The sequence below is a fragment of the Equus asinus genome, chromosome 22 (assembly GCF_041296235.1).
Source record: "Equus asinus isolate D_3611 breed Donkey chromosome 22, EquAss-T2T_v2, whole genome shotgun sequence".
Taxonomy (NCBI): domain Eukaryota; kingdom Metazoa; phylum Chordata; class Mammalia; order Perissodactyla; family Equidae; genus Equus; species Equus asinus.
This window is the reverse complement of record NC_091811.1, coordinates 41384565-41407686: the sequence shown is the minus strand read 5'-3', so window position 1 is coordinate 41407686 and position 23122 is coordinate 41384565. Positions and strand designations below refer to the sequence as shown.

At 35.5% G+C, this 23122-nt stretch overlaps 1 protein-coding gene across 1 annotated transcript in view; it reads left to right on the top strand.

The window, feature by feature from the left end:
* SYT10 (synaptotagmin 10) overlaps positions 1-23122 on the top strand; it is a 63974-nt gene that overhangs the window by 16485 nt on the left and 24367 nt on the right. Inside the window, exons 2-3 of the mRNA XM_014844638.3 lie at positions 664-1021; positions 16107-16674. Of these exons, the coding sequence (XP_014700124.1) occupies positions 664-1021; positions 16107-16674 (926 nt within the window). The remainder of the gene's footprint in view (positions 1-663; positions 1022-16106; positions 16675-23122) is intronic.

Below are 23122 nucleotides of genomic sequence, written 5' to 3'. Positions count from 1 at the left end.
TATACTAATATATATAAATATATATTAGTTTAGTAATTATTTTGAAATAATATTTTAGAGATACTTAGATAACAAATCATTAACTAATTTTGGACTTTAGAAATTAGAGTCATGCAAGATTATCAGAAAAGACTTATGGAGTTTGAAACTATAGTTGATAGTGTACCCATTTTCTCAGTAAGATGTTACTCTCATTTAGACTATAGAAAGTGGCTTATACAAATATTTGACATTATTCCCTGTTTAGAGAACGAGAAGCTTGCATTTTTAGATCAAAGACGAAGCAAACAGAAGCCTTTCCTATATTTTCAGTTTCTGAGTTTCTTAAGCTTTATGACTTCATGGCACATTGCAAGTTGCCAACCTTAATTTTGGAAACTCTTGGACCCCTCGTAGTGTCCTTGGAAATGATATGCATATGTCATGCTTTTCCTTTATGCAACTGGAAACTTTTCCTGGAGTGGAATTTTTCAAATATCTCCTTTGAGAATTTCCAGTTGTAATTATTAATCTTCCTCCCTACAAAGATAACTTAAAAGTAATTTTTGAAACGCTAAATCAGGAAGCTATTAATAATAACCAAAATGTAAAATTATCTCACATTTCTGCTCTTTTACGTACACTACAAGAATTAATATTTCTTTGCATTGTAATTTTTTCCAGATATTTCAGTCAGCTTGTTAGCAGTCGTTGTCAGCTTTTGTGGCCTGGCCTTGTTGGTTGTCTCACTTTTTGTCTTCTGGAAGTTGTGCTGGCCTTGCTGGAAGAGCAAACCCGTGACTCCCAACGTTAGTACCATTCCACAGAGCATGTCAAGTGCTCCTACTGAAGTTTTTGAGACTGAAGAGAAAAAGGAGGTTAAAGAAAATGCAAAGCCAGCACTGAAAGCTCTTGAGCCTGCGATAAAAATCAGCCACACTTCCCCTGATATCCCAGCAGAAGTCCAGACTGCTTTAAAAGAACATTTAATTAAACATGCACGTGTGCAAAGACAAACTACTGAGCCTACGTCTTCATCCCGGTAAGGAAAGATCAAATATATAAAGCTATTGATGTTTGTGTGGTGTGTGTGTGTGTTGTGTGATTTCATAAGGGAGAAAAACTGAGATGGGAAAGCAGAAAAGACAAACAGGAGAAATGGGAAAGACATAGGAAAGAGATAACTGAATAAAGAGAGAATGAGTAGGACAGAGTAAATGGGGCAAAGAAAGAAACTGAGGACAAAGAAGCCAAATAGGAAGCAGTACCATGAAAGGGGCCTAGTGGGATTTGAGGTCTCAGGAAAATCATCTAACTACAGATTATTATATCGACTCTTTCCCTTGAAGTATCATTGGTTGATAGCTGCTACTTGAAGTCTTTCAATTTAGTTTAATTCAACCCATAAATATCAAGAAAACAACCATTTGCAATGCATCTCATGAAATCTTCTAGAAGTTCACAATCAAAACCAAGTAACAGAGACTAATCTTTAGTCTACAGTTGTTTAGCACCTACACCATAAATATGGAACTGCTGGAAAATGTCATTGCTTATTTGAACTCACATAAACCAAACTCTTCTACTGGGCAGAGTATGATAAGTTCCGCAAGGGCTTTGCTCAATATCATGAGCATACCAAGGAGTATACACGAAAGGAAGGAAGAGGGGAACCTCCTTAAGGAGATATATTTTAACTAAGCCTGGAAAAGTCAGCAAAAGTTTGCTTGATTGAAAATAATTTGTTATTTGTATTTCAAATTGTGTTAACTGTAAAGGAAAGGGATTCCTGTGAAGAGTCATTTTTTTCTACTAAGTAGGGTCTTCAGTCATTAAAATGAATGACAACGTGACAATAGCAGTTTTCCTCTGGTTCCCAGAAGTAGCAACAAGTTTCACTCTAGGGCAGGGTAAAATCAGTGGTATTGGGAAGTAAGTGTTGTTTCCTGCTAACTAACTCACTTCCTCATCTTACCTTCCTGCCTCTCTAAATCGAAGGTACATCCAAAAACTATGCATGGGTCATATTTGCTATTAGGACTAAAAGAATAATCATATCTTTTATGAAATAAAAAAGGATTGTATCTATAAATAAATCCTCTTATTTCTGAAATAAATTCCAGAGGGATAAGTAAGAATAATTGTTACTTTGGGGATGAGGAACATGGGATAAGAGGATGGATGGAAGTATCTTTTCTGTGTCATACTTTGCTGTGCTATTTAAATTTTATAAGCCAGGTATGCCTCATATTTGGTTATTATTTTGACAAGTTTTCCTGAGCAGTGGCATTTGGGCTATTTAAAATTTTTTATGATTTTTATGTAATATGACTCAATATATGTTAATTTAAATTTATTTATTATGGATATTTAACTATAAAATAATTATCCCATGTGCCACTTTTTTTTATATCTATAGGAAAAAGTGTTTTAAAATTATTTCATGTAGTCACTGGATTATCACTGCAATCATTACTGCAAACTGTGGCCAATGTGATATTTAATAAAGCCTTAAGACACTCAGAGATTTCAGGGTAAAAATATTCCATTAATCTAGAAAACATTTTTAAAATATTAACAACAGCTATGAAAATATATCAGCTTGGCATTTGGAATTATTCAACTCTTTTATTTGATAAGTGCACCCTGCAAAAGGACATTCAATTAATGAAGACAAACTGAGATAAGCTATGAAAATAGCTTAACTTTCTCTGCCAGAATGTTTCCTTGAGGACTCAGAAAAATAAAATATTATCTGTTGAATGTAAAAAGGCTGCTTATCTAGCACAGGAGAATGAAAAAATGCATACTGAAAACACATGTGTGAAGACTTGGTTTTGGATGCAGAATTTGTTTCTAGAAATAATCTACAATAGGAATAAAGACACATCATTCTAGCCCTGGATTTCTCAGTATTTATGTAAAGTTGAATAAATCAGGAAAAACTTTTTCTCTCCACTTAAAAAACCTAAAAATAGCATTGAACTTCTCTCTCTCTTTTTTTTTCTTTTGGTGAGGAAGATTGGCCCTGAGCTAATATCTCTTGCCAAGCTTCCTCTTTTTGCTTGAGGAACATTGTCACTGAGCTAACATCTCTGCCAATCTTCCTGTATTTTGTATGTGGGACACTGCCACAGCATAGCTTGACAAGTAGTGTGTAGGTCCGTGCCTGGGATCCAAACCCACAAATGCCGAGCTGCCAAAGCAGATTGTGGAACTTAACCACTACCCCACCAGGCTGGCCCCCATATCTCATGTTTTCTAAGAGAAAAAGTGGAATACAAATTCGAAGTTTTGCTAGAAGTTGGCGTCATTTCATCTCCTTCTTTGAATTTCCTTGTTTACATGAGTGGCTGGGGAAGGAAGAAAAAAAGTATTTCTTAACAGCTTGCAATTTAGCTTGCAGTTTAGTCACTATGCCAGGCACCTTCCTGCTAATTCTCTGCCAACCTGCATGAAGTAAGTATTATTAATTATCTCCATTACTTGTGAGTTAACTGAAGCCCAGAGAGATTAAAAAATTTGCCTAAAATCATGCAGCTGGCTAGAGTTAGAAGTGAAATTTATCCAGATTGATGGAACACATTTTAAGTATTAGAGAGAGCCAGGGGATATAGTTTTTGCAGTCACACATGTTGGTTACAAGTCTGCTGAGGGCAGGTAGTTTAGAGGTTGCAGAATGGGGGCATCTTCCTGCTCGTTCTACTCAGTTAGAAATCTGGAATTATATTTGGTTCTTGTGAATGACTAGAGTCATGATTTTAATCTGTTTGGTCTTGGAATGAATTCCTTGAAAAAAACTTGATTATTCCTAGTTCTCAAAAACCCTCATCTACATTAATTACTTCATCATACTAGAAATTACCTTTATATGGAGAGGAAGATGAAATTGCTGAGTTTATTATGCGGTCCACTTGGGCACATAGATCCAGGGTACATTATTATAAATCCGATTATTCTGCTCAAATGCTGACTTTTCACTGAGATGTAGCAAAATCAAACCACACACACACAGCGAATTTAACTTTAATGCTTGGTATCCCCACCCTGTTAGGATAGCCCAGCTCTAGACTGCTATTGGAACTCCCTTTTATTTGGCTCAGACAATAGATGACAAACTCCATACTCTTTCAAGTTTTATTTGTCTCTGTACTTAAATAACATCCTGATTGGTTCAGAAGTTAATATTTCTGGGAACTGCCACATTTCCTTAAGTTCTCATCTCCCTTTTCAAATACCTGGACATTTGGCCCCACCAGCCTGCCAAACAACCAAACAAGCCAGCAGACATCTTGTATTTCTTCATTACTAACATTCTTCTAGGATCTATCTTGATTGATTGTTCATTCATCCAATAGCCTTATTCAGTAGATATTTACTTATCAGTGTAGTCAGTGTATTCTGCACACTCTGTTTAGTCTGCAAACTGTAGGGAGCTGGAAGAAAATTTACAACATAATGCAGAGATAAGACATGTAATACCAACTGCAATATAAGGAATTACAAGTGCAAACTGTGAGGGGGAGAATGCAGAATTCAGAGAAGAGAAAACTTATTTCCAGCTGAGGCTAAAGGAAACTAGGAATTCACATAAATGGCCACTGGGAGAAGATGTACATCCCAAATGGAAACATTTTATGTGAAAAGACATAGAACAGGAAATCTTGCTATGAATACAGCTGTAAGTTACCTTGATCAGAAAATAGAATTCAGTGGAGGAATAATGGAAGCTACAGTCAGCTGGACTTAAAGTATGGAGAGGCCTTGAAATCACGGCCAAGATGTTCAAGGTCTGTCCTGTCAAAAATGTTTGCAGCAGAAGAGTCACTTGAATAAAGAGCTATGTTGTAAGAACGACAAATTAATTTGCAACAGTTATTTGGCAACAGTTTATAGGACAAGACTGTAGAAAGAGACATCTATTTTGAAACTAAGATAGTAGTTCAGGTGTGATAAAAATCAGGAAGTAGGAGACAACAGCAAAAAGGCAGAAACCTGAGAAAAGCTGTAAAAGAAGAATCTAAGATCCCTTATAAAAAAACATTAGGTGACACTTCAGCCATTCCAAGTCTAGTCCAAAGCTCTTAAAAGCCTGACATTCAAACTGTTACAGTCTCATATACCAAGCTACCATTAAAGCATTTGGGTCCATACCCTCCCCAACACACGCATATAGCTCTATGCTGCTAAAGAAAATCTGCCGAGGTCACTTCCGTATTGCTCTTGACACCTAGACAAAACACTATAGGAACTCAGAGTTTATTTATTGAATAAAAAAAATCAATAAGTAAATTTAATGACCTCATCTTATCTATCCTAATGGATATTTCATGGGTGCCCACTAGGCGAGTGCCTGGTCTTTTTATCCCCCTTCTGTTGACCTCAGCTCTCAGCCTCAATGCTTTTGCTCATGCTGTTTCCCTTGTGCAGAATAATGACCTCTTTTTTGTCTACTATAAGATATTTAAAGAAAATGCATCTGACAGTCTACTTTCTATGCCCAATTATAAGCTATTATCCTTTATTATTTAAAGACAAGATTACAGTCTAGCAATTAATTATGTATTGTCTTAATAGTGAGCTCGAGCTGTTTGGCAAACTAGATGCTAAGTTCTCAAGAACAAGGCCATGTAACCTATTTTAGTAATTCCGTCACTCGTCATTTCCGTCACTGTGTAGGTGCATAGTAAGCATCAAGTGAATACTTTTGATTGATTGATCATCTCCCCTCTTCACTTTGCTCTTTCAAAGACAGCATCAGGTGGAGAGATAAACTGTGCTCATATTAGAAAGAGGTTAATGATGGTATCCTCCCGGGGATGACTATGAGGACCAATTTTCTGTGCATTCATTAGTGGTGTAAAAACGAGGTGAATCATAAGTGGCAAAGTAATTTATTGAGGATGAGGCATTGTATAGGCTGGCCACTTTTGGAGAGGATTCTAAGTACCTCCTAAAAAATAGTTAGGAAATCTAATGGCAGATCTAGTTGAACATGAGCAAAAGCAGGAAAATGTACACGCGAGGTAATCGTTGACTCATGTGTGCTGATGGATTTACAATTAGCTATGGTTTCTTAGAAAAGTAACTCCAAATCATCACAGAAAATGTCAGAAAGAACACTCAATGTACACTGTTATAGGAGAAATTAAGAATTATGTAAAAATACCTAATACTGGATTGCATAGTGTTTCCTTAAGATATTTTTTTAATTTAATTAAATTCCTCTCAAAAGATAGCAAAGGTGGCAGTTATCCATTCAGGATACTAAAAGGAATGGAAAGCAAGATGTTACACATGGGGAGAGTTTTAAAGATGTGTAGCCAGCTCGTATACAAAAAGTAGTGTTTGCCCAGAACAACAGGAGGTCCTGAGGTCTATCTCCTTGGAATAAAAGTTCATAGAACATGCTGTGCAAGTGCTTGAGGGGTTAAATAATCCCCTTCATGAAGCATATGTATTTGGTATATACACTAAATTCTTTTCCGAAATGGATGAATCTTTGAACCAAGGTCAGAGAGAAAACTTTGCAAAATAGTTTCACACTTGGAGAGTTTGTTTTCTAGTACTGAGAAATATTATCTCCTCTTTAGTACTAATTATAAATTGATTGAGACTTCCTTCTTCATAATACCAATAATGCCTGGGAAGTTTGATTCTATTAGTCACAGGAATCTTAGGATAAATTTATTTTCATACAAACTCCAACATCCGAATCCCAGCATGTGTTTGTTATGAAATTCTTAAAGAGGTGAATAATACTTAATCTCTGCCATTATAAAGACTACAATCTAGTAAAAGGGCTGAGGGATGGAAGACAGATCTAAGAACAGGTAATTTCAGTACACTATTTGCAGTATGCTCAAGGAGATATGGAGACGCAGGAGAAGAGTCACTCAGGATGGTAGGTGAACCAGGAGGTGGGCTCATGATAGCCAGCAACATACTCCCAAGTCAGGGAAGACGTAAATAACACATTGAGCACAGAAATTTAGAGCTAGAATGCAAAACTAAGATCAAAAGATCTTACAGGGTTCTAGTAGTACTAAATAGAATGTTCTTGGGTTGATTATTTTGACAAATTTATTGAAAGATTTTTTTTTAATATTTAAGGTTTCGTTCTGTATCACTTCTTTTCTTGTAATATAAAATATTATGTCCTCGGAAATTTACATGTAGATCAACAGCACCAAAAAATATTTTCCAACCTAATTACTTCTTATGCATTCCTTCAAATATGTGCTGGATCAAAAGCAATTGCTTATCAGCCCTTGTTATGACTTTTAGACTTTTTTTTTAACATGGGGAAAAGTCAAGGGAAAAATATTTTCAGAATAGTCTAACATTTATTTCTTTAATTTTTGTTAAGGAGCAAGTTGCCTGTAAATTCTTTGAACAGAATAAAGATAAGTTACTTAAATGAATTTCGACCATTACATTACATAATTGAGAAAAGAACTAGTTTTTTCCTCCAAACAGCTTTTACTATTATTGGATTGTTAGTTAATCATATGGCTGAATTTTTCAGGGAAAGATAATTATTTATTCAACATTATTTATTGAACACTTTTTATGTGTCGGGCATTTTTCTAGACATTTGGTATACATTAGGAACTGAAACTATCAAAAAATCCCCACCTGCATTCTGTGGAGAGGAACCAGACGACGTAACTAAGTAAATTACATGATATACTAGAAGCTAATAAGTTCTATAGAAAATAACAGTGCAAAATAGAAGGATTGGTAGGTCTGAATGTGGGGCAGAGTTGGAATTTTAGTTATGATATTCAGGTTAAAGCTTGCTGAGAAGATAACATTTAAGAGAAAACTTGGAGAGGTGGAAGGGTGAGCCATGAGGGTGTCGAGGGAGAGCTTTCCGTGTAGAGAAGACAGCCACTGCAAAGGCCCTGGAGCCAGAACCTGCTTTTTGTGTTCCAACTGCAGCAAGGAGGCCAGAGTGGCTGTAGCAAAGAGAGCAAGGTGGAGAATAGTAGGGGGAAAATCTGAGAGGTATCAGGGGCTAAACCATTTTTGACTTTTACTCTGAGTAACATGGGAAGCCTCTGGAGGGTTTTTAATCAGAGGAGTGGCACGATCTGACTTACATTTTGAAAAGACTACTCTGTCTGTTATTTTGAGAATGAACATTGAGGGAGGCACAAGGATAGAAGCAGAAAGACCACTAAAGGAGGTTATACTCCAGGCCAGAGGTGATGGTGGTTCAGACTCAGGAGATGGTAGTTAATGATGGTGAGAACTGGCTGGATTCAAGATATGCTTTGATGGTAGAACAAACAGAATATCCTGACGGGTTAGCTGGAGCATATGAGTAAAAAGAGAGGAGTCAAGGATGACTCCAAGGTTTTGGCCTAAGCATCTGGAAAGATCAAGTTGAGATAGATGAGACTGTGAATGGAATGAGTTTAAGAGGTGAGAAGAGGAGATCTGGACCTGTTGTTGTTAAGGTTTCTATTAGAAATCTAAGTGGAGAAGTCGAGTAGGCAAGTGGATAATGACTCTGGAATTCTGGAGAGAATCTGTGTTATATATATAAATTTGGGTTCCACATATAGGTGGTGTCCAAAGCCAGGAGATGATATCATCAAAGAGTTGAGTGTAGATAGGAAAGAGAAAAGCAGAGATGAATCCCTGAGATGCTCTAGCATTAAGACATGAGGAATAGCATGGTAGACTGAGAAGTAGAGACTAGTAAAGCAGGAGGAAAGCCAGGAGGGTATAATCTGGAAGCCAAGAGAAGAGAGTACATAAACCACCAGGAGTGATTAACTGTCAAGTGACTCTGATAAGGTCAGATGGGATGAGGAGCATGGATTGATCTGTGAGCTTAGCAATGTAGGGGAGACATTGTTGACATTTTCAAGAGTGGTTATGCTGGAGTTGGGTATGTGAAAAGCTAATTAGAGTGAGTTTAAATAAAATGGGAGGAGATAAATTGCACAGGAAACATACTGTCCTCAACTCTTTCAAGGAGTTTTGCTGCAAATGTGTTAGAGAAACAGAGCAGTACACAGAGAGGAAGTGGGATGAATAGAAGTTTCCTTTAAGACAGGAGAAATAAGAGTGTGCTCTTACACTGATGGTAATGATCCAGCAAAGAGGGAGGGTTAGCAATGCAGGAATCAGGGAGGAGCATGCTTGAAGGTGACATGAGAGAAAATGGGATTTAGTTTATAAGTGGAGGGACTGGCTTTAGAGGGATAGGAGCATGGGTAGTTAACCTAATATCAATCAGGAAGACAAAATATATGGGTACAGATGCTGACAGGATGGTGATGAGTTGATGGCAGTCTTGGGGAGCTTTCTGCTCTTTGCTTCAATTTGCTTAGTGAAATGGGAAGTAAATTCATTAACTGAGATGGGGAATGAGGAAGAAGGTGATAGAGGTTTGAAGAAAAGTGAGGAGGTGTGAAATAGTCTTGTGAATCCAGGAGACTGAGAGGGAGAATGGATTACTGTGCAGTATTGGGGCTGAGGAATGTGGTCATGAATTGGGCCTGAGGAATGTGGTCATGAATTTAAAGTGAAACAGTGAGAGTTGTTTTATGTTTCTCTCCAGTTGTATGCACTTGCACATGTGCTGGTGTAGAGATGATGGAGAGTTGAATTCAACGAGGCCTGTGGTTTCCCCTGCAACTAAGAAGATGGAGAGCAGCAAGGGAGTTGAGGATGTATGTATGAGAGTGGCTTTAATGATTAAGCATGGTTGAGTAAAGAGGGAAATGATTAAGCATGGGTAAAGAGGGAAAAATGATCTCAAGGAATTAAGGATTATGAAATGGTGATAGAATCTGTGGAGGGGAGGTTCTGGTGAGTTGGAAAGGTTGTCTGAGTTGGAATTTGAAAGAGTCTGAGTTAGAAAGATAAAAAATGTTGATCAGACAGAGGCATGCATGAAGTTGGGGTTGTGGCAAGTTTGAAGTTAATGATAATGACAAAATCTGGCGATGCACATTTTAGTAGTATCTGAGGTAAGTTAAGGACATCATTGGAGGAGAGGAGTTTAAGGAATTTGGAGGACAGTTGGTTGAAAGAAACATGTGCATTGCGAGGAATTGGAACAAAAACGTTGTCAGAAAGAGTGTTAGTGAACCAAGAGGTTTAAATAATGAAGACTTTAAAGGAAGTGATTTGGGTATCAGTGGATGACTAACAATAAGTAGTAATGTAGATATGATGTGTCGATTTGAGCTTCAGAGCTGGGAGGGGTGCAGTAACGGTGAATGTTGTGAAATTGGTAATGGATGACAAGAGAAATAGACAAATACTCCACCTCCAGGCCCAGTGAAACAAGGACTGTGGGGGAAATATCAGCCACCATATGAGAAGGGCCCAGAAGTATCCTTGGGGAAGAGCCAAGTTTCCACTGAGCAATAAGGTGAGAAGAACATTCTAAGAAGAGATTCAGGATACAGAGATTCAGAATATAGACATTAGAGAATGAATTATTTTTAAAAATTCATCATGGTATATTATGCAAATCAGTCTGCCTTCAGATTTATAGTGCCTTGCATGGTACATGCTCAGATATTTGTGTACTGAATGAATCACTCTTGTCCTTGTTTCAAATCAAATGGAAGAAAATAGGAAACAAATAAAGATGAAAGCTTTGTTTACCAGAAAATTGATTTAGTCTTCCTATTTGAGCCTCCTTACCTGTGAAACTGGGCTATAACTTTTAATTTAGGGTGATAGTTTCCGATACCAATTTCAATTTTAGAACAAGGAGAGATGAATTCCTTTTAAAAATATTGAATAAATCAGTAAAATTCTGCTAAGTGTTTTTTTTGCTATTCCTATCTGATTTCTCAGGCAATATTTAAGGTAAATTTAATAGATGGTGAAGACACTGGTAGGGCGATATAGTTTCCCCCTAAAGGAGAAGAAAACTGCTGGGTGCTTGGAAGTGAGTTACTCAGAGGGTCTCTGTTGTCCAGGGTGGTAGTCTAGGGCACACTCATGCAGGGATGACTTTATGTCACCTGTGCATCCCAAACTCAGCCAACCCAGCTTTGAGATTGTCAGAATCAGAGAGCTCATTATAGCATTTGCCCTTCAGCTCCTTGTGTCCTGAATTCTAATGATAATAACTAATATCAGTATGAAAAATTGTAGGTTTCCAAGTCATCTCTGTAATAGCTCATTTGATCTTCACAACTGTGAAAGAACTGTTTTATAGATGAGGAAAGCAGAGCTCAAACAAGTTAGGTCACTTGCCCAGAGTGGCCCTCAATATGCAGGGAAGCTGGGGCCAATCTGCGGGCTGATCCCAGTCCAGTACTTTTTCCACCTCATCTCAATGTCGTGATCTTCAAGCACTTTCTTCTCAGTGTTGGGAAAAAATTGTCTCATTTTCCAGTGAGATTCCAGGACTCTACCCACACATCAACCACAGTAGCTCTGTGTTCACACGTTCAGCTCTGGCCTCTGATTTTGCTTGAAAGAAGGTTCTGTTGGTGATAAATATTTGAAAATCTCTATATGAATACATTTTATTCCTGTGGCATCAAGTAATATGGGGTATTACTCAACTGTTCCAGGTAAGATGGGGAAAGTTTTCCCTTCTCCATCTGGAAGAGTACTGGGTGGTGCCCTTCTAGGTTGGAAGGACAAGAATGGGATCAGTAATAGTCAGGTGGCCTGTACTTTGACTAGTTGGATATTTGTGTGAGACTAAATAGCCATTTATCACTGTCATTCCAAAAGAGAAAAGGAAGAAGGAAAAAAAGCAAGAAGAAAAAGAAGATCTGTGTTGTCATGGCAATAGTTTAACATTGTAATAATTAAAGCTTCTCTTAACTGACGAGCTAAACTGTGACTTAGAATATGCACTATTTACCCTGTAATTAGGGCACTGGCTTACTCAAACAAAACGTTACTACTCTTTGATTCCTCTTAGAAGGGGCTTTACAGCTGCGCGATTATATTCAGAGGCATAAGAAAGAAATTACTGATTTTTAGGAGAAGGATATAGGATTTAAAATTTATTATATTGAAAGGCATAAGTGAGTGGGAAATTATCGAATCAATCTATAAAAAATAAGGAATTAACTTCTCAGGGGATTTTGCTCACAAAAATCAAAAACTGAAAAATCGTTGCATAAGTGAAAGTAATTTTGGCAGAAACATTAGATGATTTAATAAAATATTCTAAATCTCTTAGAAACTTTGAATATATAAACTGGATTATACTAGACACCTTTCATAATTCACAACAAAATATGCTACTTGTATTCTTTTCTTTATTCTTCTTCTTTTCATAAATGCTCTCTGACAGTTCTCTGAGTCTAATTTAAAACCCTGATCCTGTATATCTGGCATGAATTCAGTGTCAAAATGCATTTCAGAGTGTTCTCAATGCATGAAAATGGAATTGACCTAGGAAACAGTTCACTTCAAGCTTTAAATTAATATAGATTTTTACATATATCCTCCCTTAGACACAGAAGCTAAAATATTGGGTCAAATTCAGTGTAGTTTTAATTAGCAGCTAATTCCTTCATCTGAGATAAAGTAGTCCTAGTATGTTTCTTTACATAGAAATAGCTTTTTGATTATAAACAAATTTTAACTTAATCATTTTGAAAATATATTGCATAAATTGCCTAGCAAATTTCACTTTGCTACGTAGTATTTTCAAAACACATTATTGGTTATAAAATGTACCATAACTATAGACTTTATAAGAATTCTGTACGTGTCTGATCATAATTTTACTTACAACTTAAGCATCCTTGCTCCTTTTTAATTTCTGGTAACTAGCCAAAGAAGTTAAAAAGATCTCTAAAAATATATTTCAAGCTCTTTCAACCAAGTAAACTTTGGATCTTAGTGGATTATATAATTATATTATTTATAATGTTTAAGTGGAAAAAGTTGTATAAAAGCATATATAAATAATTTTTAAATATTTTATATGGTTACTTACTGGAATGATTAAACTTGGGAATAATTTAATCAAATTTGGCAGTATAGCATGGTGGTAAAGAGTGGAGACACTAGGGGCCGGCCCAGTGGAACAGTGGTTAAGTTCGCACATTCCACTTCAGCGGCCTGGGGTTCGCCAGTTCGAATCCCGGTTGCAGACCTACACACCGCTTGTCAAGCGATGCTGTGGCAGGCATCCCACATATAAAGTTAAAGAAGGTGGGCAGGGATGTTAGCTCAGGGCCAGTCTTCCTCAGCAAAAAGAGGAGGATTGATGGCAAATGTTAGCTCAGTGCTAATCTTCCTCAAAAAAAAAAAAGAAAAAGAAAAAGAGTGGAGACACTGGACCCAGACTGCCTTGGTCATACTTCACTTTTAGCACCTGCCTAGTTATATGACTTTTGAATAAGTTACCTCTTGTGCTTCAGTGTTCTCATTTGTAAAATTGGGAACATAATGGTAAGTATCTCATAGGGTTACATGAGGATCAGGTGAGAAGACAAAGAATTTACAACTGTACCTGCCACATAGTAAGCACTCAATATATTAGGCTTTTCTAGCAAAATCTGAAGAAGAAGGTCACACTTTAATGTTTTCTTGTGAAATTTTCTTCATTTTTTTCCCTGTCTTTTATTATTCTTCTTTTATCTCATTCCAAATTGTCATTGGATATCATTTTATCCCATTCTCATTCTTGATGTTCTTTAGCACTAATCTGAGACTGGAATATCATTTTTCCCCAAGCCTTCTCCCTTCTTCCATATAATTCTCTATGACCTCACACTGACAGCTTCTCTTTTGGGTCCTGAGGTTAAGCAGAATGTTAAGGAAGAGATCATCCAAAAATGCCACAGTGTATTTTCCCCTGTGGCACTGTTCTGCCACTTCCCCAGGCTCAACCTTTATTTTGATTTGCAATATATAAACTGAACTATGTTGGCTTTTAAAAAGTGTTTGGGAAGTCTGTAAGTAATACAGTAACAGGCAAAGAGTTACTGATGCTTTCACAGCTCATTTTGGTTTGTCTTCCTTATTTGTATAAAAGGAGACTACAGAGAGGCTGAATTACTTTCAGTACAGCTCTAAGCATTTTTTATGGTGTTTAAATAATTGTTCAGTATTTCAATCCATTTACAGAAAGTAAGCCAATTAAATGTAAGAGAGTGAACTTGGAACACCTAAGATTATAATTCTGATTTTAACAAATTCCACTTTATTAACACACATAATAATGATATCTTGTATTTTTAGACCCACGAAATTATCAAAGAACTGTAGAATGGCAGAGAATCATAGAAATTAAGTGTTAAAAAACACTTAGAGGTCTGGCATCTCATCTGAGGCAGAGTCTTCTTCTTCAGCATCTAACCTTTGTTTCTACACTTGCTGTTTGAGAAGTTCATTACTTCACCACATTAGACAGCTCTAGATATTTCTAAACATTCCCTTATATTAAGCTGAAGTCTATCTATCTATAACTTTTATAACTTTTTATTAACTATGTCATGACAGTCCCTCAGATATTAGAAGACAGCTAGCATTAATCCATCTTTGCTCTTTGCCCCAGCTTCTTCCCCTCCTTTGTAGGTTCAACATCCTCAGTTCCTCTAACTTCTTCTCAAATGGTACCATCCCTAGGTATCTATTCTGAATATCACTTCTGGATATTCACTAACTTTTTATACCTCTTACGTCAATCTTATATGTGTATCTATAAATCAAGTATTAATTAAGCAATGCCCTCAGTATTACTTAGTGCTGTAAAAGATGTAGACCAGATGTAACAGACACAGAAGTGAGCAAAGAATTTTGAAGTAAGGGCTGGATAGAAATTAATTTTCAGAGAGAGCTGAAGAAAGAAAAGTCAACTGAAGGCTAGTGTAGAAAGCAAAGTAGGAGGTGATGAGGATCTGGACTGAGTAGCAATAGAAATGGAGCAGAATGGACAATTATATGAGATGTTTCAAAGCAAACCTCACCAGGATTTAGAAAATTGAGTAAATCCTGTGGCTAAAAGAAAGGTGATTCAAAGCATACTGCAAATTTCCAAGCATGAACGGCTGATAAAAATGTTAGAGCTATTGTCAGAGATTGTGGCAGAGATAACTGATTTGGAAGGAAAAGAGACAAACTAATGGCAAAGTTAGGACATCCATTCAGAAGTCTTCCTTGGAGATAGATATAGAAATGTGGGACCAGAAGTTTATGTATCTGAGATATATCTAGGAAACCATCAGATTCATGATAATAATTATAGTACAAGAATTGATGATTGGTCTGATGGAAAGACTGAGGAGAGGAAAGGACATAAGACCTAGTACCAAGCCTTGAAGGGACGCTTAAGTTGACAGATCATGCCAGAACTTATAGAGGAAGTGTAAGAGAAGATCTTAATGACGTCACGTATATAAGACACTAGTAAGCTGATATGTCTAATGTTCTGGACATGCTGACTAGATGAATAGTAACAGTGACTTTAGGAAATTGTTTGAATTTTAAAAACCCTATTATTTTGGTCCCAAATTCTAAAATTCTACATTTTTTTTATCCTTAGGGTTTCTGAACCCACTCCATGTTGAAAAAAAGGAAAATGTACTCATTTTGGCTGTCACAACTATATGTTCTTTTTAAAAGTAAATATTCATTTAGTTATCTTAAGTATTGGAAATAATTAACACAGTATAAGAATATGTGGACTCACGTTTTTTATTTTAATGCTGTAGTCACTAAAACGTGAAATTCACGAGACCCAAATCTCCAGATGAAAAGAAACCACCATCTAAATGATTTGTCTACATAATGCTTACCTCTAGATATACCCAGATGATTGATAACATTTGTACTACTTTGTGGAATATTGAACTTTGTTGGTAGTCATATTTCTTTATAATTGTATTTAATTATGTGCTTAAGATTGAGTGTACAAAATTCCAAAAGCTCATAGAAATGCACATTCGTGTGTTTCAAGTGTTTTTATAATTTTAGGAGAATTTTCCTTTGAATATTGCACTTCTGATTTTTCAAGTGTAGCTCTTTGATTATGTGTGTGTGTGTGTGTGTGTGTGTTTGTCTACTGATATAATGATTTCATCATCCCGGGGGGAGGGGGCAGCCACTGTATATATAGCATCGTCATCGGTATGATCTACCTAAATGATTTTTGTTTATATGTGTGTGTACAGCCACAATTCCTTCAGGAGACACCTACCAAGGCAAATGCAGATTTCCAGTGTTGATTTTAGCACGGGCACGGAACCTATTTTACAAAGAGGAGAAACAACAACCAGCATTGGCAGGATAAAACCAGAGCTCTACAAACAGAAATCAGTTGACTCTGAGGGCAACACGAAAGAAGATGTCAAAACCTGTGGGAAATTTAACTTTACCCTGCAGTATGATTACGAAAATGAACTTCTAGTTGTTAAAATTATCAAAGCCTTAGATCTCCCTGCTAAAGACTTCACAGGAACTTCAGACCCTTATGTGAAGATGTATCTTCTTCCAGACAGGAAAAAGAAATTTCAGACCCGTGTCCACAGAAAGACTTTAAATCCTCTATTTGATGAAACTTTTCAGTTTCCTGTAGCATACGATCAACTAAGCAACCGAAAACTACATTTCAGTGTATATGATTTTGACAGATTTTCTAGACATGATATGATTGGAGAAGTGATTCTTGACAATTTATTTGAAGTCTCCGATCTCTCCAGGGAAGCCACAATATGGAAAGATATTCATTGTGCTACCACAGTAAGTAACAATTCCACCAATATATTGCTTTTTCTTTGACCTGCAGTTGTATCTGAAATTAATTATTACCCAGCTTATTGGAGCCTGCAAATGTAGAATTTGATTATGTATGTAATAATAATTCAGACACCTAAGACTATATAGATAGCACTAGAGATTGTAAAATAAAGAACTAACTCTTCTAAGTTACCATAAATGGTCTTTTCTCTTGTGAAATATTTGTCTATAACCTATTCTCAATACTCAGTTTCCTCACAGTTAATATTGACTTTCATTATTTCTGGTGGTTTCATTCTTCAGATCAAACCTAAAATGTATTTTGATGCTATTTGGTAAAGTCCTTGGTTTGGTCTAAAACCACCCATTCCTTCACAAGTTTTCATGGAATAGGTACAATTACAGTATTTGAAATGCTAAACGATCAAGAAGTGACTGTTTACATCAGAACTTTTCATTTTCATTACAAAATGCTTTTTCTGATTATAAAATAATTTTAATATTGAAAATTTGGAAAACAGTAAAAAACATAATTAAAATAATCTATAATGCTACCAATTATCTATAATATCTTGGCATATTGCTTTCTAATTTTTTTCTATGCATATTTTAAAATAATGTCATACTAAATTTAAAATTTTTTCACACTGATTTCCTTTCATGCTATATTTGTTTTGGTGCATGATATGATATTTAAATATATGATCTTGGCCAGCCCAGTGGCGTAGTGGTTAAGTGCGCACGTTCCACTTCGGTGGCCCAGGGTTCGCCTGTTCGGATCCCGGGTGCAGACATGGCACCACTTGGCACACCATGCTGTGGTAGGCGTCCCACATATAAAGTAGAGGAAGATGGGCGTGGATGTTAGCTCAGGCCAAGTCTTCCTCAGCAAAAAGAGGAGGATTGGCAGTAGTTAGCTCAGGACTAATATTCCTCAAAAAATAAATAAATAAATAAATATATGATCCATCTACCTAACCATTCCTTATTGTTGGACATTTTAGTTAGGCATAAATTTTGTTATACCAAAAATTATGGGGTATTTTTATTATTTAAGATTATTTGTCCAGGATAGAAATATAGAAGTGGGATTACAGAACTGGTCTCCTAGGTGAGATTGCTAAATTGTTTTGATTTATTAGTTTTCAAATGGAGGCATTTAATTTTTTACCACCAGGTTGTCTTTATGTATTTACCATCTTTTGTCTAAGTTTTACCAAAATTTATAAGCTTAAAATGTTGAAGTTTTGAATAGAGACAAGGGATTATTTAAAGAATTAGAAAATTGCTTTTTAATTCAAAGTAGCTCCTTTTGTATTTTTACCCTTGTCAATGTTTCACTAATTACAATCAATTTGAGGAGGTCCTTATATATTCATTATAAATTGTGTCAATAAGTTAATTTAAAAATTTATACCACCAATTTATTGCATTGTGTCATCACAATATGTTCAGTTGTTGGATTTTTATTTCATGGTCTCCATTGTGATATATCTATAAGGGAACAAAGAAGAAATTCTGCAACGGGATCATGTTTTAAAGGCATATTGGGGTTCTTTTGATTTCATATTGTTTTTCAACTTATTACTTATATTCCTAGTGGGAAAAAAATTAGTGAGCAATGAGTTTTACTGTCTTAAAAAATGTGATCTTCTATCTTCCACCTTCTACCTTCCACGTTATAGAATTCTATAAATGCATGTAATAATTAATTGTTAGGTTATTTCTCTTGATTTCTCAGTCTTGTATTATTTCTTCTTTTATTCATTCCTCAAATATTTGCTGAGCGCCTACTGTGTGTTTTGCATGCTCTCAGTACTAGGGATGCAACAAAAACATTGCTGTAAAAAATTGTTTTGAAGCATGTTCTGTTCATATATTTGGGTTCAGAGATAAGTAACCCTAAGTGAAGTCTAAAAACTAGTATAATTTTCTAGCATATTGACAGTGGATTTTTTTTTTATATTCATAAATTTTTGTGTTCCGAATTGGTCCTTCAAAAAAGTAGGAATTCCTGTGGAAACTTCAAATTTTGACTGCTAAAAATATGTACTTGATTTTTGGTAAATATTAATAAGTTCTTCTGTTTTATTTTCAATTCTCCCATGTGCCTGAAGTATTAATTTTCTGTTTCTGCTGTAAAAATTACCACAAATTTAGTGTCTTAAAACAGCAAAAATTTGTCACCTTACAGTTCTGTAGGTAAGAAGTCCAATGTTGGTCTTATTGGACTAAAATCAAGGTGTTGGCAGGCCTGTGTTCCTTTCTGGAGGCTATAGGGGAGATACATTTCCTTGCCTTTTCCATCTTCTAGAGGCCACAGCATTCCTTGGTTTATATTGGGCCTCAGTGGGTAATCTAGGATAATGTCCTCATCTCAAGGTTTGTGATCTGATTCCCATCTGTGAAGTCCCTTTTGCCATGTAAGTAACATACTCACAGATTCCAGGAATTAAGCCATGGCCATCTTTGGGGGCGCCTTTGTTCTGCCTACCACACCTGTAGATATTTTCATTTCATTATTCTGGATATAAAAAGAAGTAGGCATCACTCATAAGTAGAAGATGAAAACAGCGACAAACAAATACATAGAAACAGAGATTGGATTGGTGGTTACCAGAGGGGATGCGGGGAAGGAGGAGGGTGAAAGGGGTGATTAGGCACACATGTGTGGTGATGGATTATAATTAGTCTCTGGGTGGTGAACATGATGTAATCTACACAGAATTTGAAATATATTATGATGTACATCTGAAAGTTATATACTGCATATGGCTTTTTTGTTGGGAAGATAGTAATGAAACCTAAATTTCTTGACTCTGGGACCAGAGTTCATAGTACACACTAGTATCATCTTTATGGTTAGTGTAGTATTTAATTAAAACTTCTCTTCAGCTTTTGAAAAATCTTTAAGCAATTTTATATTTTCAGATTAATGAAAAGAAAATGATGTGGGTTGAAATTTGCTTAAGAAACTTTCTCTTCCTATTCATCCATCTTTAATTTTAAATAATTTCATGTAGAAATATAGAGTTTTCTAGAAAGAAGGAGGAAAGGAATAGAAAGAAATGTAGTCATATGCCCTCACTCACCCAAATCCTGTAGAAACCAGCGAAGGTGACCCAGCTATGCAGACATCAACATAAAAGCGTTTATGTAACAGATAAAACATCTATTAGCCATCTTTATATTAGGAGACACTGATGACAAGTAGAGATAAATAACTAGCTAGTTAAGCATAGACCTCGAAAAACCATTCTTATAATTTAAGATTCTCATTTAAAATATTTATGAGTTTTAATGAGTGCCTTTATATATTGCAAATCTCCAGTTTACTTTAACCCAAAATTTAGTGGAAAAAAGAACGTTTTATCAATTTGAAAAGCAATAGTTGATATATCCTTAATTTTTAATGAATCTCTGTAGTGTCATTGTCTACTTTACAGTCATATTGATATAAGTGCCATGGAACTCTTTTTCTTTCTTCAGGCCAGTTATATCTTAATATTGTCGATTTCTATGGAAATCAGAGTTGCTGCTTTTTTGTGATTGTTGTCTTTAGTTGTTTGAGGTGTCTCATTCCAACAAATTTTCATCATAGAGTCTCTGTCACATTTTTTCATATGTCCAAAGGCCCGTCGAAGGCCTTATTCAAAAAGTCTTCCTAGGCCAGTTTTGTAAATGAAATGGATTTTTTTTTTCTATTATTTGATTTCTATCACTTTTTTCCAGCGTTTGGTTCAAATAGCTTCAGTTTGATTACATAAATATTTCCTGAGAACTTTCTAGTACAAAGTTTATACTTCGTTCTAAAGTGGAAAGAAAGACTAGTAAGATACAAGCTTTAGTCAAGAACTTTAGTCTAATGGAAGAAACGAGTAAACAAGGAAATAAAGAATATGCCAGCATATAAGTAATACTATATAATATTTTCCTGATAACCTCCACAAATGTAGTCTTGTCTTCACAGACACATACTTTTTCACACTTTTTGGTACAAATTGTATTTCATATAAAAATAGTATTTGCAATCATGTTTCGATAGTGATAGAATTCTGAAAAGAGGATTTGGATGTTTCTTGAGAAAACAGCATAAGGAAAAAGGAGATAAATCAAAACTAGAATGTTTTTAGGGGAAAAGAGTAGACTTGTGAATGGGAATATGACATGAAGAAGAGACTAACGGAAATCCAAAGCAGAATGTTATATTTAAACTACAATCAGTAGGACCTTTAATGCTGTAGAGGTTTATATTTATTTTGTCTTTATCAGAAAAGTGAAACTACTGGAGCTATTATCTCATATGACAATTTAGTTTGTACAGTGGATAGGAGTGGGGAATTGGAAAATGTACGGGGCCAGGTAGGGGTCTAACACAGGAGTCTAGAGATAAAGTCTGATAGAAGCTGGTAGCAATGGGAATTTGAAGGAGCTAATTTTTCAGTGTATAGCACAAGTTAATATGTAAAATAAATCAGAAATATTTTAAATTTATTGTCAAAAATCTTATCAGGTTGAAACAAGAACTACATATTTTGCATTCAGAATTTTATTATTAATAAATTATATCTATACAAAAAGGATTAATATTTTTATCAGGAATTAGCAAGGTTTTTAAAAACTTGAGCTTGAATGACAAGGGAAACAATAAAGATGTGTCTTTATTCTGTGCAAAAAATATTTTCCGTTAAGAGATCATCCAACTATATATCAGAAATATTGCAAGCCAGTCACCTCTTGCACTAACATAGAAATATCTCCAGCGTAGGGAGAGTTCACACTGAAAAGCACTGTGTACCCGATGCCACTATTTCTGTAATGGGAAGGAGAAATATATTTTCATTCATATACATACCAAAAAAGTCTATGGAAGGACACACAAGAATTTAATATTAGTAGTTACCTATTAGCAACAATGGTAGAAACAGGATGACTATGGAAAAGGAGTGATTTGCAACATATTACTCTATATACATTTTATTTCTAAACCGTACATGTATATTATTCAAATTTTAATTAACTTTTTTAAAAAGTCAATCATTATAAAGACTAACATATTTTCAATATTAATGTAGTTTTCTCATGCTCTTTCAAGAGGCCATTGAAAGTATAAGTAGATAAAGAGACGCTTTCCTTTTTTTGAACAAAACCAACTTCATTTTGCATGCTTATTTATTTACTCATCTATTCAATGAACATTTTTTCAGCACTAACCATGTTCTAGACACTTAGGAATTCTCACAGGAAAGGAGAGGGTGTGTGCATAACCACACTGACCAGGTTTACAACTATAAAGTGCTTGAATCTATTATTTTCTAAGGACCTGTCAAGTATTATTTGAAAGAGTCAGCCTTGACATGACAAATACAAAGAAACTGTTGTGTTCATTGTAGCAACCATGCAGAAGGATCGTGTACATGTACTGAATGGACTAAGCTGAGCTTTGGTTTGAAGTGATCTATTTCATTACACATTACTAAAATTTCTTTAAATGTTTAAAAGAATTTTCAATTTGTTTTCTTATTCCTAGTAATATATTTTTAATTATACCCCCAACCGTCCTGGATCTATCCCAGGATCGGAAAAATACTGTATTTATTTGCATTTAGCTATCAATGAATTCTCTTCTAAAGTTTGTTAACTATGGAATAATGTGTTAGCGAATTACATTTTAAAGAGTGGCAAAATTCCAATCTCAATATAAGAAAAAAGATGTGGTGGAAGATGGGGCAGTAGGGAATAAACCTTTTTGGACAAGGACTGTCTTGCTAGATCTCCTGGGATGCAGCAGTGACAGCAGTGTTGTCACCATAGGCCTGCAGACTGGGGCAGTGAACCCACATCTGCTCTTCTTTTAGCCCTCCTAATTTTCTGTTTCATCTCTGCAGTAAACTTGACCCTGGAGTGTCACAGATATCACATGTGCTAATCGGCTGCCATTAATTGATTATTAACTCAAATGATGCAAATAAATTCCATGAACCTCCCAGTAAGGTCTTTTGGTCATTTTGCAAGAATTGATAGAAAATGTGTATGTTGCAATATAAAATTAAATTAAAATTAAGTTGAAAATAGTAGAGTCTGTCATGGGCTATCACAAGGCTCTGAACATTCCCAAAGCATGATGCTTCTTGGCCTTAACACCTGCCCAACTTTTAACAGCAGACTGTTAAAAGGACCTTTGTCACATAAATATTTGGTATTCAATAAATCACCATGGTTTATTGCATAATTTTTATGGTTAAATCACATCTATGTACATTTAAAGGACAAAGCTTCAGTGTCTAATCAGTCTATTTTGATCACCTTTGCACTTCATGTGAAAGATTGCAGGTAAATTGCCTTTAAAATAGCCCACAGCAATGATTGCATTGGCCTTTTGTTAGCAGTTTACACAGTAGGTTCTTGCAATATTGATTGCAGCATTCTGTTTCACAAAATAAGAAATCAA